The sequence below is a fragment of the Apis laboriosa genome, unplaced genomic scaffold (genome assembly GCF_014066325.1).
Source record: "Apis laboriosa isolate Shangri-la unplaced genomic scaffold, ASM1406632v1 scaffold84_cov144, whole genome shotgun sequence".
Lineage (NCBI taxonomy): Eukaryota > Metazoa > Arthropoda > Insecta > Hymenoptera > Apidae > Apis > Apis laboriosa.
Window position 1 is genome coordinate 155,643 of NW_025224606.1, and position 17,018 is coordinate 172,660.

Below are 17,018 nucleotides of genomic sequence, written 5' to 3' on the forward strand. Positions count from 1 at the left end.
AAAAATTCCAGCATGTATACGAAAGCAATATAATCAATAAATATATATATATAAAATATATGTTTAATAGAGTCATTTAAAAATAATAGGAAATGCAATTTTTGAATAAAGTATATATAAATATTTAAGAATAATTCAAATGCTACTTAAGTATTCTATTTAAGTATATAAGACACAAATGTTTTTCACGAATTATATAATTTTTTCAATTAATATAGATTTTATGCATATATATAAATGAATATTACATATATATATATATATATATATAAAATATATATTAATTGAAAAAAATCGGAAAAATTCTTGTAAAAAACATTTATATAACATATATAAATGCAAATTTTTTTTTATTATATAGGTATTAATATATATATATATATTATGTATGTGTGTGTATTACTCCATGAATAGCATCTAATTCAATTCTACACAAATATTTAAAATATTAAACACTTATTACTCTAATGCTCCTTCTCCTTCTAGTTCTAAAAGAAATTTCACAATTCTATAACTTGGTTCTACTTGACGTACCATGTCTATTAAACATAACAATTTTTTTATACCAATAAATACTCTGGAAAAAACATACGAAAAAATCATAAGTATAATTTTTATATATTTAAATGAAAATCAATATTGTTAATTTGCAATAAGTCATACCGTTTTCCTTGAAGTTTGGCGTGCAAAGATGCAATTTCATTTTTATTAAATAAATCAACTTCTTCTAAAACGCTTAAAAGATGATCAGGAGTTGATAAATTAGGTACATGAAGAATTTTACTAAAAGCTGATAACATTTCCATGTCATCCAAAACTTGTCTATAGAGATAATAATAATTATTACATTAGTACAAAAAATATATTTAAATATATATATGTTTTACCTGCGGCTCGTAGTACAAAGTATTAATAATTTGCGACCACGCGGTGGCTGTTTCTTCAATAATACTAAAAGTGCTTGCAAAGTCAAGTTAGAATATCGTGGTCCAATAGGTCCATAATCTAATAAACGTTCAATATTATCAACTAAAATGCAACTAAGTTGTGAACGATAAGCATCATCGAATATCTATAAAAAAATTGTATATTATATATTATATTATAATTATATATAGAAAATATTAATTTCGTATATACCTTTCGAATTGAAAGACATTTTGCAGATTCTGTAAAACCAACCATGTCTTCTGGTGTACATACTTTGACAAAAGGAAAATCAGAATTTTTAGCTATTTGTGCAGCAAGAGCTGTCTTTCCACTATTTGGTGGTCCTTCTAATAAAACTGAGACAAGACCTGAACCTTCTGTAGAACGTGCTTCTTGAATATATAAATTACCATCAGATAAAATCTCTGCTACTGGTTTGCCCCAGTTAATAATTCCACGTATAAGAAGATAATCTAATGCTTCTGCACTTGTACCAAATGCCTGCAATATAAAATAAATTAGATAATAACTTAAATAATAGTTATTAATAATATTTGAATTTTCTTTTAAAATTACATACAGGTTTAACATCATTTTCCAAAGCATGAAGAAAATCAGCTCTGGAAACCATAAGTTTCTCCATTGCAGCAGGATCTACTTCTACTTTACTAGAAGCTTTAATCAATCTATTCATAGCAGTACTTTGTGCTGCTCTAACTAAACCTTCTAATTCTGCTCCACTGAAATTTTTAGTTAATGCTGCTAATTCTTTTAAATCAACATCAGTTGATATCTTTTTATAATCTCGCATTCTAGATGTATGAATATTAAGAATTTGGAATCTCCCATGTTCATCAGGTAAACTAATTTCCATTTGTACCTTTAAATATATATATTTTATTTCATTATGATATATTTTGAATAATGTATGATATGCTTAATATTTAAAAAAAAATACCTCTAATCTACCAGGTCGTAATAAGGCTTCATCTATCATATCTCTTCGATTAGTCATACCAATAACAAGAATATTATTTAATTGTTCTACACCATCAATTTTTGCAAGTAATTGATTCACAACAGTATCGTGAACTCCTGTATTACCAGCCACACTACCACGAGACTTACAAATAGCATCAATTTCATCAAAAATAATTATATGTAATCCACTATTTGGTCCAAGCTGAAAATTAAAAAAAAAATTTATTTATTATGATATTATTTTTGAATGAATGAAGATTAAAAATATTTTTATACTCTTTTCTCTTCTTCTTCAGCATCAGCAAATAATCTTCTAATATTGGCTTCACTTTCTCCGACATATTTATCCAAGATTTGAGGACCATTAACGATTTTAGGTTCTCTAGCATTTAACATAGTTCCTATTTGTCTAGCCATTAATGTTTTTCCTGTTCCTGGTGGACCATAAAGTAAAATTCCTTTCACATGTTTACAACCTAATTGTGTAACAATCTCTGGCGGAAAAACTCGGGATGCAAAGGCTCTTCGAAAAATAGCAGTAAATTCTTTATCCAGTCCACCAATTCCCATTTTTTGAAAATCCCAATCTGGATTAATAATTGATTGGCGAACTATTTTTCCTTTTGCTTTACCAACAAGATTTAAACTTGAATTTTCTGCTTTTTCAAATTGTATAACAGTATTACCCAAACAACGACCCATTTGAGTCTTTTTGGGTACTGTATTTTGTCCAGAATTTATAGCAGAAAGATCAGCAGCTTCCAAACTTTTAACAAGAAGGCCAAGCATTTTTTTATCTTTGAATTGAAATACCAACTGCTGACCCACGGTGAATGCCTGCCCCGAAAATTGAAATAAAAAATCCTTAGCCATTTCATCAGTATTATATGGTTCCAAAGTAGTCCTAAAATAAATATTTTTTTTTTTAATTTTTCTTCTATTTCAAATTATTTTATTTTATTATTTTATTTTATTTTATTTACTTTCTCTTTTATTAGAAATATATATTTTTTTTAACTTTTTTCCATATAATATACATACGATTTCTTTTGTAAAAAATCTGCTTCCAACACAATAACGCATAAACATTCTGTGCTTGAAGTAGGATTAAAATGATATGGTCGAACTTCAATTTCTTGATTAAGAGAAAGAGTAGCCCATTTTCTCTGAGGTAAACTAAATCCTACTGATCCTCTAGGTACTTCATGATGTTGTCTTACAGTAAATACGAAATGATGATTTGGTGCAGTAGTAACCTCAATATGTCTATGAATGTAAAAATTAAAATTAAAATCATGAATTAAATAAATTTTTATTATTTCATTATATTTTATTATTCTAATATTTATATTATTGAATTATTTCATTTAAATTTTAAATTATTAATCATATCTAAAATATATATATAATATTGTAACTAAAATTGGTGTAATTGAAAATAATTCTAAATAAGATATAGAAACTATATATTTCAATTTAATTTAATTTAAAATTTTACTAAAATCATTACATGTATATATAGTCATTTAAGTTTTAAATCTTATTATAGATATCAAATCAATAATAAATCATAAGATGATATTTTTACCTAATATCATCTGGAAAATCATCTGGATTGATTATAGCACAATTTGTAATACTGAGTTCATCAGTAGGACATCTTACTGCTTTCATCCTCTATAAAAAATAAATTTTAAATCAAATATTGATCATAGGTACATGTTATTGATGAAACTTGAAACAAGGAGGGGATGATACAAATTTTTTCTAAATATATGTTCAATTAAATATAAGACATAACATACAAAATATATAAAAAAAAATAAACGAAATACTTTTTTTTAATAATAATTTTTGAACTTAAAACTTACCATTGCTGACATTTTTTTTAAACAATTTTATGGACACAATCTTTTATACGATACGCACGTCTAGACGGTGCAATGCAGAATATTATAATATCACTGCAGCCAATAATATATAGAGAACTGAACTGAAAGTTTTATGCTAGAGATTTTATTTCTAAAAAATATAAGTTATTTTATTCTTCCGTTTAAAAAATAATTTTTTATTTTTATTATTATTTATTTCAAATTAAAAAGAATATTATATTATAAGAATGATTATAATTATTTTATAAAAATTCAATATCAACTATGATATTAATTGAAACATATTATAGGATATTATATTATCATATAAACTCGGCTTAACAATATTGACATATGAATGAAATTAAAATTATTTATTATTGCAAATTCAAATTATTTATTTGAAACAAAATACATTATATATTTTTTTCGCATATTGAATACGAGTAATATTAACAAGGAAGTTAGAATTTAGAATAAAAAATTTTTTAAATTTAATTCTTCATCTTAATTTTGGTCTAGAATGCTATTTTTTTATCTTTGGGATTTTTTTTAAAGAAATCATTTTTTTTATATCAATTTTGATTCACATATTTATTAACAATATTAAAATACAAATTTTTTTAAAAAAATAATAAAAATTACGAATTGTGTTTATCTAAATAAAATTTAAAAAAAAATAAATGTTTTGTTGATATGCATGATTATTATGATAGTTCTGAATCAATATCTAAAAAATATTGATTTTTTTCATATTTTTTTTTTAACTGAAAAAGTTCAAAAAAATTAATTATGAAAATTTAAAGTAAAGTATTGGTATTTTTTTAATTATCGAGATTTTTAATTTATGACTATACTATATATTATATTAATAAAAATATTTTTTTTTAACTTATTAGTAATAATAAACAAATACAAATTTTAAATTAGATATATCATTTTTCTTAAGGGAAATATATGAAATGTTTGATTTATACATAATGCGATTTAAGAGTTTATATATTGAATTGATCTATATTGAATTTTTTTCCTTGATCTTTATATAAATATGCAACAAGAACATAAATAAAAATTTTTATGTTATTTTATATAGAAAATAAAATAATATTCAAATGAATAAATCTTAATATAAAGAATTTTTAGTAATATGAAACAAAAAACAAATATAATGAACAATCTTTTCACACATTTATGTATTTAAATGCAAAATTTAGAAGATTAAATCATTTTAAGAGATAAAAAATCTTTAATCTATTTTTGTATTAAATACATTATTTGAAATAATATATTGTTATTTTGGTTTACTGAATTTTTATGTAACAATTGATAAAATAAAATATTTTATTAAATTTTGTTATTTAATTTAATATGATAATATAATTTAATAGTTTCCTGTTGAAATGCTATTATTGTTAGATTGTCTTGAATTGGCTTTTATTTTCTTGACTTAATATGTTTTTTAATGTTTTTTTAATTAATGGAAATAATTCTTTTGATTATATAATTCTTATGATTTGGATTGTTTTTTGTTATCTTTATTATAACACTATTCTTTTTGCTTGATAAATATTAATATAATTATTTGTCATCTATATTTGGATTTCTTTATTGTATTTGAGGAATATACATTTTTTATTAAATATTCTTGATTGCAATGAAAGTATTTAAATCCTTGAGTGGATATGCAATCTTCATTAAAAAAGTTTTTCATATATATTTTATTTAGTTACCAGAATTATATTAAGATATATAATACATGTAGCAATTTTTACATTTAATATAATTTATATATAATTCAATCTAGATTAGATATTTCATACTTAGATTTAATTTTTTAATAATATTACTGTTTTTGCATATGTTTACAAATATATATTATACAAATAATACAATAATCAATATATTTATATTGATATAAATTTATGTTTATATTTATAATATTTTCTGTAATCGAAATAATCAAAATATAAAAATAATTCTTTTAATACTTATATATCATAACAAAATGTAAATAATAAAATTAAAAATAAAAGAATGATAAAAACAAAAATTTTATGTTTTAAACTTGAATCTTTATTCATAAACTATGTTGAATATATTATTTTAAATACATTATGATATTTTATTGCAAGAATTATTAATTTTTAATTAAAACTATTTGTTTTTTACCAATATATATATTTCCAATATATATATTATATATATTTCCAAATATATATATTTCCAAAATAGTAGTTTTAAAATAATACATATTTAAATAATTAAAGTTAATAATATTTAGTTTTTTAAATAATTAAAGTTAATTAATATTTGACAAAGGATATAATAAGCATATTTTGAAAAAAAATTTTTAAATAATGTTTATTTTACTTTTAAAGAAATATAGATTAGATGAGATTTGTTATTAAAATCTTGGCCTATAGATTAAACATTCCCTTCAATAAATATTATTGAATATATAATAAATATTATGCCTTCAATATATATATTGTATATAATTGGAAAATTGATATATGTAGCATTTTAGATAATATCTAATATTCTAAATAAGAAATAAAAATATTTACATAGAACTATTTTACTTCAATTATATTAAATATGATTAATTTAAAATAATTTATTTCCTGTTTCTAATTATAATTCTAGATTGCCTGTGAATTAAACAAGTGAAATTTAAAAAGAAAAAGTTACTGAGTATGCAAATATATATTTTTAAAATTATTAAGATTTGAATAATAATGAAATTTATAAAAATAGAATATAATAATTATTATTATATTAGAATGAGGATCCTCATCAATTTCGATAACTTTTGGATATGTTGCTGTGCATTGATAAGTTAGTATCCAAAAAGAATATAGAGTGTAGCAAGCTAATCTAACATATATAAACATATGATTAAATACAAATACAAATATAATCAAGTCACACGATTTTTATAAATTTTTGGCGGAACTCATATTTATCAATTTCTATCAATAGTCAATATGTATTACATTTAGTGAGACAAATGGCTTACCACCTATATCTTTCTGCCAAACCAGATGTCAACTTACCAGCATATACATACTTTTTTCATTTGTTATCTTTTTGTGAACAAATAATTTATTTGCTATTTGAATTATATAGTTATAAGAAACATGAATGAATAATTTGTGATATTTTAATTGTAAGTAAATAAATTTCATTATATAGAAAAATTATCATTATATAAATAATTGTCATATAAATTACAATAATCATCTAAATCAAATATTTATAGATACACATTCATTTGAAAACTTGTAAATATCTTGAAAATATTTTAAAAACATAAATATCTGATGAATATGTGTTCTATCTTTAACGATTTTCAATAGTGCGATATATGTGCTTTGACCAAATCAATTAAATTTTTATAGGAAAAAAAGAAGTTTTGAATATAAAATTTGAATATAAAATATAAAATTTTTATTAATTTTTTATTTTTGATATATTAATAAAAAATTTTTAGTGTAATGAATAATTTCTTGATAATGTATGCATCAGCACGATTGCTTATTTATTTTTATAATATATTGCAATATATTTTTATAATATATTGGTCGGCAAATTCTATATATAATAATAGATATTAAGATGATATTGTAATAACTTTGATCTTAATAATTTCAATTGCTTAAAATTTTTGTATTTTGAAGAATCCGTAGAATGCCAAAAGTTGGCATTGAATTTTAAATTCATGATCATCCATAAAAAAATTTTTAATCGGTGTACCTGTTATATATTTTGAGTATCATTCACTGCATATAGAACACAATAGAAACAATAAATAAACATCTTGATGACACACATATTATCAAAAGCGTCATCAAGAAAGAATATATAAAATTCATATTATAGAAAGAATTCAATATTTGTATCAAAAATTTTTTTATTAATTTCTCGAAAATTAATAAAAATTTGATTTTTACATTCAGAGCTTTTTTCTCCTTAAAATTTTAATTTGTTTGGATTAAAAAATGCATACCGCTCAATTTTAATGAATTTTAAAATATTTTGAAAACAATATCGTTTTCAATAAATTTATTTTTTTCTATATATAATCGACGATAATAATTGATTTTAATTTTCGAATTATTCGAAAAAGATTTTTAATACTAATGTATTATTGAAATTTAGTTATATTAGTTATTTTATATATATAAATATATATAAATATATTATATATAGTTATATTATATTACAGATAAGATATAAAATAAATGTAATATAGAATGCATTTTTTTGTCCTGCGATTTGAAGATTTTAGAATCCTCTTATTATTTTTATTATTTTAATATTATTAGTATTTCAATAGTTATAGTTCAGTACAAAATAATACCAATAAAACTGCAATATTTATAATGACATAGTAAAAACTACAATATGAAATCACGAATAAAATATATATTCCAATGTGATTTGAAATAAATAAATTTATATTAAAATGTATATATTCTTATAAAGATTATTATGAAACAATTAACTAGAATAATCATTTTGCATAGAAAGTATTTTAATTTTTTTTAATTTTAATAATCATAACTGCAAAAATAAATATCTATTTTTAAAAATATTAAAAATGAATATGATTATCTTTTTTTATTACTTATAAGAATTTAAAGATTTTATATTATGTTTAATTTAATTGAAAACATTCAAATATCTAGAAAAAAACGATTAATATGAATAAATATTTGAAATAAAAATTGTTTGGTATAAGAAAATACATTATATAATATTAATAGTTTTTGTATAGATTGACACGTAAAGATCATATGAATTTTAATTTTTTAAATATGTAGTTATTTATTAAGACAAAAAATTATGGTAATTAGTTGAAAAATCTTCATTGATTTTGATAATTTTTGGTTTGATAAATTTTGATAATTTAATTATATTGTAGAAATCAATATTTTAAACAACTTTTTCCATACATGTAATCAATACTCAGTTTTAATTTTTAAGATATTTGTAAAAAAAAATTACTATTATATAGAATATTTTTTTATGTAAATATTTATAGTTTATGATCCTTAAAAATCTAAAATTTTAACTTGAAATATTTATATAATTTCCAAGATATAATAAAAATTTTCGATATAATATATTGAATTCTATATGCAATACATGTATTATATAGAAATTACTAATTATTTTTATGCTATGATTATTGCATCGATTATACATACTACGATTATGATTATTGCATCAAATGTAGAATAGCTGCTGATACAATACAGTAGAGATTCTAATAAGCAAGTAAAATTACTTCAAATAAAATTAATTATTATGATTTTGTCCAAGAAATATTTTCTATTTGTAATATGATTTTTATTTCATTTTATATTATATTATATTTTAAAATCAATTTATTGATAGTTAATTAATTATTGAGTTATTGAATTGATTAAGATTCTTTGCTGCTATAATTGATAAGATTCTTTGCTGCTATAACTGGCTATTAATGTAGTAAAAATAATAAAGATTATTATTTTGATATTATTATTTTCTTTATTCGTAATAATTTCAATGATCGAAAAATGTTGAGTTTCAATATATATCTGTTTGCTATTTAACAGGCATTCAGAATAAAAACATAGTGTTATATATAGATAAATACTAAATAAAAATATTAAATAAAAATTTTGATTTCGTAATTTTTTATATTTTTCTTGTCACTAATGCACATATTTTATTTATCAAAGAATTGGCTAAAATTTTATTTCAAAAATTTCATATAAATTATAAAATTTTTATTTTAGTTGAATATATGAAAAACAATGCAATAATATTTTTTTTTATATATTCTTGTGAAGCAGCTATTCGTTGAAAATTAAATTTAAATAATAATTATCATTTTAAGAACTTTTTAATATTTTAAGGAAATTGTATATATTGTATTTTTGTATTATAGGTACTTTTCAAATAGATATACATTACTTTTTAAAGTTTTATTTTTATAAAATTTTTAATACACATATGTTTATTTTTTTAATATAATATATAATATAATTAATATATAATATATAAATAATATTTTATTATATTAATTTTATTATATTATTATATTAATAATATTTTATTATTTTATTATATAATAATAATATTTAAAAATAATCTATAATTTATTGATTTTTTTTCGATAAAATATAAATATAAATATAATTTTATATATATTTAAAGATTTTATTATACTTTCGAGTGTTATTTTTTGATGATTACGACATTGCGTTTGATAGAATTGCAAGGATTGCAATGAAAATTAATTTAAATTAAAATTTTATGATATATATAACTCAAAGGAGTTATGTTATATAACATTTAAAAGTTACATTTCACATACATTTCACATGATTGCATCATCGAGCCTCTGTGAGATAAAAAATTCTTTAAAAAATCTTTAAAAAAATTATTTAAATTATAGATTTAAATAAAAATTATATTTTTATTTTTTTATTTTATATAAAGTTTTAGTTTGTAATTAAATATTATACAAAAAGATTCAAAAAATCAATAATATATAGTACGAAATGAATCCTAAACTAAAACTTCATCTGAACAATTTTTTTTTTATACTGTTATGGTTATTATTCATTAAAATTGCCATATTTAATAAATTTTAGTATGAACTGATTATCTATATTTTCAAGATATTAAATTTCTTTATCGCAAAACACATAAAATTTTCAATATAACAGCAATAAGGAGTATAAGTAATATTTGCGGAATTCTTGCATCAAATCTTTCAACCTATTACATGAAGACAAAATAATAAATAATTCGATGGAAAATATAAATTGTAAATAGAATATGAAACAAGGAAAGAAGTTAAACAATATAAATCAATTCAATCAAAATTAATAAAACTCCGGGATATGACTTAATGATATTCTTATAATATATTTCAAGTTTATTAAAATCTGCGGAAATAATTAAGAGATTGATTCCTTTTTTTGAAAGAAAACAAATTTTTTCAAATATTGCAAATTACTATAAAAAATTAATTTCTTTTTATGATTTTATGATTAAAGTTTCTTTTTTTTTTATACTTTTATGGTTATTATATGGTTATTATATGATTTCATAAAAATTGCCATATTTGATAAATTTTAGTATGTACTGATTATCTATATTTTCAAGATATTAAATCTTCATATCGCAAAACACATAAAATTTTCAATATAAAATTAATTTTTTGAAGAATTTCATATTCTTTCAATAATTAATAGAAGTTAGTTCCAAATTACTTATAGAAATACTATCTATTAATATCTATGTGATTGTGATTTTGAAGATTGAACTTTTTATACCGATTATACCGATTAAATGTATGCCGGCTATTATATTGTTGTACATCCTCAAGTAATGGAAAAAAATTTCGATTTTAAGTTAATTTTGAATTCAATGTAACAATAATTGTAGAAAATTCTAATAATAATTGCAAGATTAAGCGAAAAATACATAATTTGTTATAATAGTTCCACATTTTTATAGCTCCATGATAAGTAACAAATACAAAGATCAAATTTATTTATGCTAAATCTATTAAAAATAATTAGAATTGTTAATTAATCACCTCTACTTTATAAAATACTCTCTTATAACATATCCTCTAATTCTAATTACAAAAATTATTACAATATTAAAATTTTATAATTTTTTCCTAAATATTACAAATATTACAAATGTTTTTCAATTATATATAAATCCGGGAATTGCCTGATTAAGGAAATAGTTTATGCAGTACATGATAAAATCTTCTTGATTTCGAAATTTCAAAATTTAAACAATAATATATTAGCATTTTATACTAATCATCATAACAATGATATGTAATCTAAACATGAATTCTGATAATTAAAACAAATACATTATCGATAAACTAATTAATATTTAAGGAATTGCGTACATAAATTCATTGAAAAATTATAATCATCAAGTTTGAATTGTTGAAATTTTATTATTAAAGATTTTTATATAATGAATAATTTTTCCTACAAAACTTAAATAATAATCCATAATTATTGCATCTGCAATAATTTATTATAATAATAATTTAATAATAATTTATTATATAATATAATATAATATAATAATATATTCTTGAGAAGAAGAAAGAACAATACGTTTTGTTTCATGATTGCTATAAAATTTTTTCAAATCGATATTTTTAATTTTCAATGACAACCGATCTTCTATGCCGCAGTTTATATTAGTCATAATATTTCATATTGTAGCTGTCACACTCTTTTTTCAAAAAAAAAGCGGATGTCTTGACAACTTTACTCAACTTCATTCTATTATTGAATATTTCTATTTGAAAAATTTTATAAAGTTATTTTTTCATTTGTCCTTCATTTCAGCCTGAGTAAAATGCTAGTATATTATATTCTTTCTTTGAATTCACTAAATCTACATTGTTGTCTTTCATTTACATTTTTTGTCTTGAATTTTTCTTTCTTGAAATCTTCTTTTTCTCTTTCCAAATCTTAATATTAACTTTTTCTTTTAAAGTACATTTCTGATTAATCAAAAAGATTTTTCTTAAAATGAATCGGATTCTACCTATCGTTTTCTGCCATATATTATGTGAATGGATTCTTTTACTAAAATGCAATTTTCCTGAATTTGGATTCAAGAAGACATCTCCACAAAAGAACTCAACTTTTTCATTGAACCTGTTTCCTCCATAATCAAGTAGAAACCATCATCGATAATAACAAATCTACTTTAATATACGTCTTAATCTTCTAAAATGAAACATTCTTTTCTTGGACGAGAATTGTTTCATAAACTTCTTCTTTTTTGTTTCATAATTTCTTCTCTTTTCATTTTCTAATTTCTTTTTATTTCATCAATCAATTAATATAAATAATTTTACATTTTGTCCTCAGCGAACATCGAATATGATAAATTATATCGTTTATTTTATCTATAATTGTATAGAATTCTTTTCAATCCAATAACTTTGGATATTTTCTTTTTCTTCATCGTAGTTGATGCAATTATAGCTCTTCTTTTGGGCTAAATTCGGTGGCGTAAATATAGTTGTTTTATTATAGTTTTATTTTCGTCAAAAATTTCCAATCTTTCCCTTACAAATTAATGAATTTTTTTCTTATTTTTTCAGTGTATATTGTAGTTTCTTTTTTTTTATTCTCTCCATAAATGCATAAATAGACGTAATTTCGGATATAAAATTATAGTTACATAAATTTATATTGATTCATGCCTTGAAATGTGATAAACTAAGAGGTTAACGGTATAACGGGATTCATTCGTCCCAATTTTGGAATTTTGATAATCATTTTTGATAATCATTAGATTAGTCATATTGGATTTTATTTTTAATTAAATAATGCAAAGATTTTGTAATCAATGAAAATTTTTGACAAATTTTTTAATAAGTATAAACTTCCAGAAAATTCTTAAGATTAACTGAGATGCGAAATGTTTCGGAACGAGTATTTGAGCTTATCGTATGAATGAAAATGTATAGTCATTCAATCATTGATTTGAATAGATATGATTAAATATTTCAAATATTAACAGAATGTGTTTAAAATGAACAAAAAATATAGAGAGATAAAATTAATACATGAAAGAATAAATTACTTAAGCGCGTGTGAAGTAATTTAACAGAGTTTTTGTGAGAAAGAATATTTATAAACAAAAATTATTATTTTTTTCATGAGGTCAAAATTTATTATTATTTGTTAAAAATAGTTTATCAATTTTTCTTGTTCTATGACATCAATATGTAATTTTAAATAACCAAAATTTATTTATTCCATGGATAACTTAATAACATTGTTAAATAGTTGAATGCCTTTATTAAAAAAAAAATTAAGTTTTTTAAATCTTTCTATGCAAACTGATGATTTTGACTGATTGATTGTCTGTGTGAAGAAATATAGATATCATGTAGATTTTTCTCGAGAGATTCTTCGATATTATAATAGTATTATTATAATATCGATAATTTTTAAAGTTTTGAAGATATATATTATATAATATTAATAATTTTGAAATAAAAAAGAATAGAAATATAGAAATCATATATTAATTTAGTTTTTTAAATGGAATTACATGAATTACATTTTTAATGCATTAATCGTGATTATTATTTCTTGTTGAGAGATTTCTAAGGTTTTCTTTAATTTTAAATAATATATCAAAATTAAAAGTTTCATCAATGTTAATATCAAATTATAAAATTTAAGAGAACTGTTAATATTTAAAATCTATTTGAAAAATTAACAAAAGAATTTTCGAAAAATCAATATTTTTTGTTTCAAAGGGATTAATTAATTTAAAATCAAAATTTATATTTAATTTTCTATAAGGAAATGTCTAAAATAAAGGAAACAAAAAAAAGTTTGACAGCAGAAAGCAAATCTATCACTTTCAATTATTTTAGATTTAAAATTTAAAAAAATTTATTTTTATTATTACTTTATTCTTAATAAGAATATTGAACTATTTAAAAAAAAAAGAATATTCAAATCTTATAGAGAAAATGTGTTAACAAATTTATCGATTTATTATAAAAGTTTAAAAATTTGCAGCCAAATTCTTTGAACCTTCAATTATCAATATATTTGTCAAGTAAAATAGATTGTGCTTCAAGATTGTATTTTTTTTTTTTTCATTACAAAACGTAATTTTTCTTTTTATTAAATTTTAAATGAAATCTATTTAAGATTTGGCAGAAAATGAAATTTTTACACTCAAATTTATATAATTTAATTCACAAATATTTATTTCCTAATATTAATACCAGCAGAAAAATTGTTTTTGAAAACAGGTTGTAACACAAAAAAAGTCGTTAAATAAATTAAAATAGATTAAATAAATTATTTAATCTATACAATAAGTTCATACAATAAGTTAACTAATATTATTAAATAGTATATCAAAAAAATATTTATTTTATTGAATAAAAGTTTCATATAAGTTATAAAAATTTAATTAAAAAAAATTTTTGTTTAAATATTCATGTAATTATTGATATTTTACTATTGATTAATATTAATTAATATTAATGATAAACAATAAATGCATTTAGTTGATCAATATATAATGTTTTTTGCATTTTTATTACTACTCAAAAAAATATCAATTACTTAAAAAAATTAAAAATAGAGGAAATGAAAGATGGTCAAAGAAAAGGAAAATACTAGCATTCAGTTTCTTTTATTTCTTTTCTAATGGAGAAATTCAATAAAAGAAATTGATATATTCAGGAATTACAAATTGTGATATAAGATGATCTATGAGAATTGACTGATCAATGAGAAAAAAGCTAATGTTAAGAAAATTGTAACAATAAATAATATTAAAATAAAAATTTGATTCTATGATTTTACATTAACTTAACTATTAATTGACAATCAATCACACGATAAAAGTTCATGAAGTATCACATATTCAAGAACTAGCTACCAATTAGTATGTCAGATAATAAAAAAAGATATAGAATTTTAAAGACACAATTTATTCCGAATAAATATGTGATCAGAAAAATATGTGATCATATGTGTAATCATAACATAAACATAACATAATTACAGTTAAAAACAATTAAATAATATGAGAAACTCTGAATTCAAAGCCGAATCAATTGTTATGATTGGCAGTGAAGATTACATGGTAGATATTAATTTTTTTTAAATTTAATATAAATAAGAAATGCGACAATTCAAGAAGCGAAATTTGTTAATGACAAATTTAATGAAATTATGTATTATGTATTTGCAAGAAAAACATTTAAGAATATTGTTCAAAAATGATGTTGTAGAGTAAATAAAATTGTTGGAAATAGTACATGCGACATAATCGGTTCAATAAAAAAATCTTCGATCTTCAGTTTGCTTTAATAATAATTATTAAAACACTGAACAGATGGTATATGATGATGTTATGTGAAGACAGTGCCATTTTTGAAAGAAAAATTAGAAAATCCTTGAAATTGTATATTTTTTCAATATAACTTCAGCATTTTACAGATGCAGGAAAGTGAATGTGATCTTGGAACTTGAGACATTTTCTAACCATGCCATTTCAACGGCAATGAGCATCATCCTATTTAAGAAAAAATTATTACAAATACTCGAAGATCAGTTTCTAAAAACAGTGAATTCTGTGTGTAGCATCTTTCAGCCTAATTTTAAAAATTTTTCTTAGATTGGGAGGTGTCATTCAATCAGGATTCATTATTGGCAGTTTGTATGCCCCACTGAAAACCCGCGATTTCGAGAGATGAATAGGATAAAAATATTAGAAGACACGAATATTTAGAATTCAAAAAAATTAGAATCTTTAAAATTATAGAACTCTTTAAACATCAAAATCTTTTACATTTCAGAATTGGACTTTGTAATTTCGAACTAATAAAACTTTAGAACTTAATGAATTTATTCAGTGACAATTTAAATTTTCATTAGCATATGAACTTTGCTTTTGATCATTTTAGAATAGAACTTGGCTAACAACTTTAACTTTATAATAAATCAATTTTATTAGTATATAGCTCCAAGAACGGATTGGAGCTAACAATAATCGATTGAAGTATATATGTATTTTATTTCTTAAAATCTAAAATCGAAACACTAGAAAGATTCCGCATTTTCTGCTAATACTGAATGAAGTTAAGACTTTCTGCATGGATAATGGAACTGAATTCTATAATTATCAGTTCAGACAATTTTTTGAAAAGCAAAATATTTAACATCAGATCTCAACGCTTTATAGATATACATATATATAATGATTTATATATAAAATGGATTAATGGAATGTATAATTCACATTATTAAACGAATTACGAATATTATGTGACACAAGATATTAGACAAAAAATAGTGAACCGAAGCTATGAATATAGCGGCTTTTAAAATTATTCAGTAACGAATCACTAATAGAAGAATAGAGTGATAACAAATTAAATTTTCAAAATATTTGGTTTGCAGACAATGGTATATATCCTGAAGAAAAGCAACTCGAGTTGAATCTCAAATCAAAGCATTATCTCTCTTATATTATAAGTAACAAAGCAACAAAAATTAATTTATTCCATAATGAGAAACATGAATAATTATTTAAGAATTCTAAGAGATTCTGAAACTGTTATAAATGATGCATCCAGTCAAAATACTATAAGATGATAATAAAAATGAAATCTTGAGAATGAATTAGGATAAGCAATATTTT

The 17,018-nt window shown here is 20.6% G+C and overlaps 1 protein-coding gene across 1 annotated transcript; it reads right to left on the reverse strand.

Annotated features, from left to right (window-relative positions):
- Positions 1-283: 283 nt before the first annotated feature.
- On the reverse strand, positions 284-3,846 carry LOC122719566 (vesicle-fusing ATPase 1-like). The gene is made up of 10 exons (XM_043945503.1): positions 3,783-3,846; positions 3,500-3,588; positions 2,953-3,177; positions 2,188-2,815; positions 1,889-2,113; positions 1,511-1,810; positions 1,141-1,431; positions 888-1,072; positions 664-822; positions 284-577 (listed from the first exon to the last, which is right to left on the reverse strand). The coding sequence occupies exons 1-10, from the start codon at positions 3,792-3,794 to the stop codon at positions 460-462; spliced, it is 2,232 nt and encodes a 743-aa protein (XP_043801438.1). The 5' UTR covers positions 3,795-3,846; the 3' UTR covers positions 284-459.
- Positions 3,847-17,018: the final 13,172 nt, after the last annotated feature.

Excerpts from the sequence above, each read along its gene's own strand:
- LOC122719566 (XM_043945503.1), bottom strand. Across the intron at positions 3,178-3,499 it reads GATTTTCCAGATGATATTAG|ACATATTGAGGTTACTACTG; the intron begins GTAAAAATATCA and ends TTACATTCATAG. Across the intron at positions 823-887 it reads CTTTGTACTACGAGCCGCAG|ACAAGTTTTGGATGACATGG; the intron begins GTAAAACATATA and ends TTATCTCTATAG.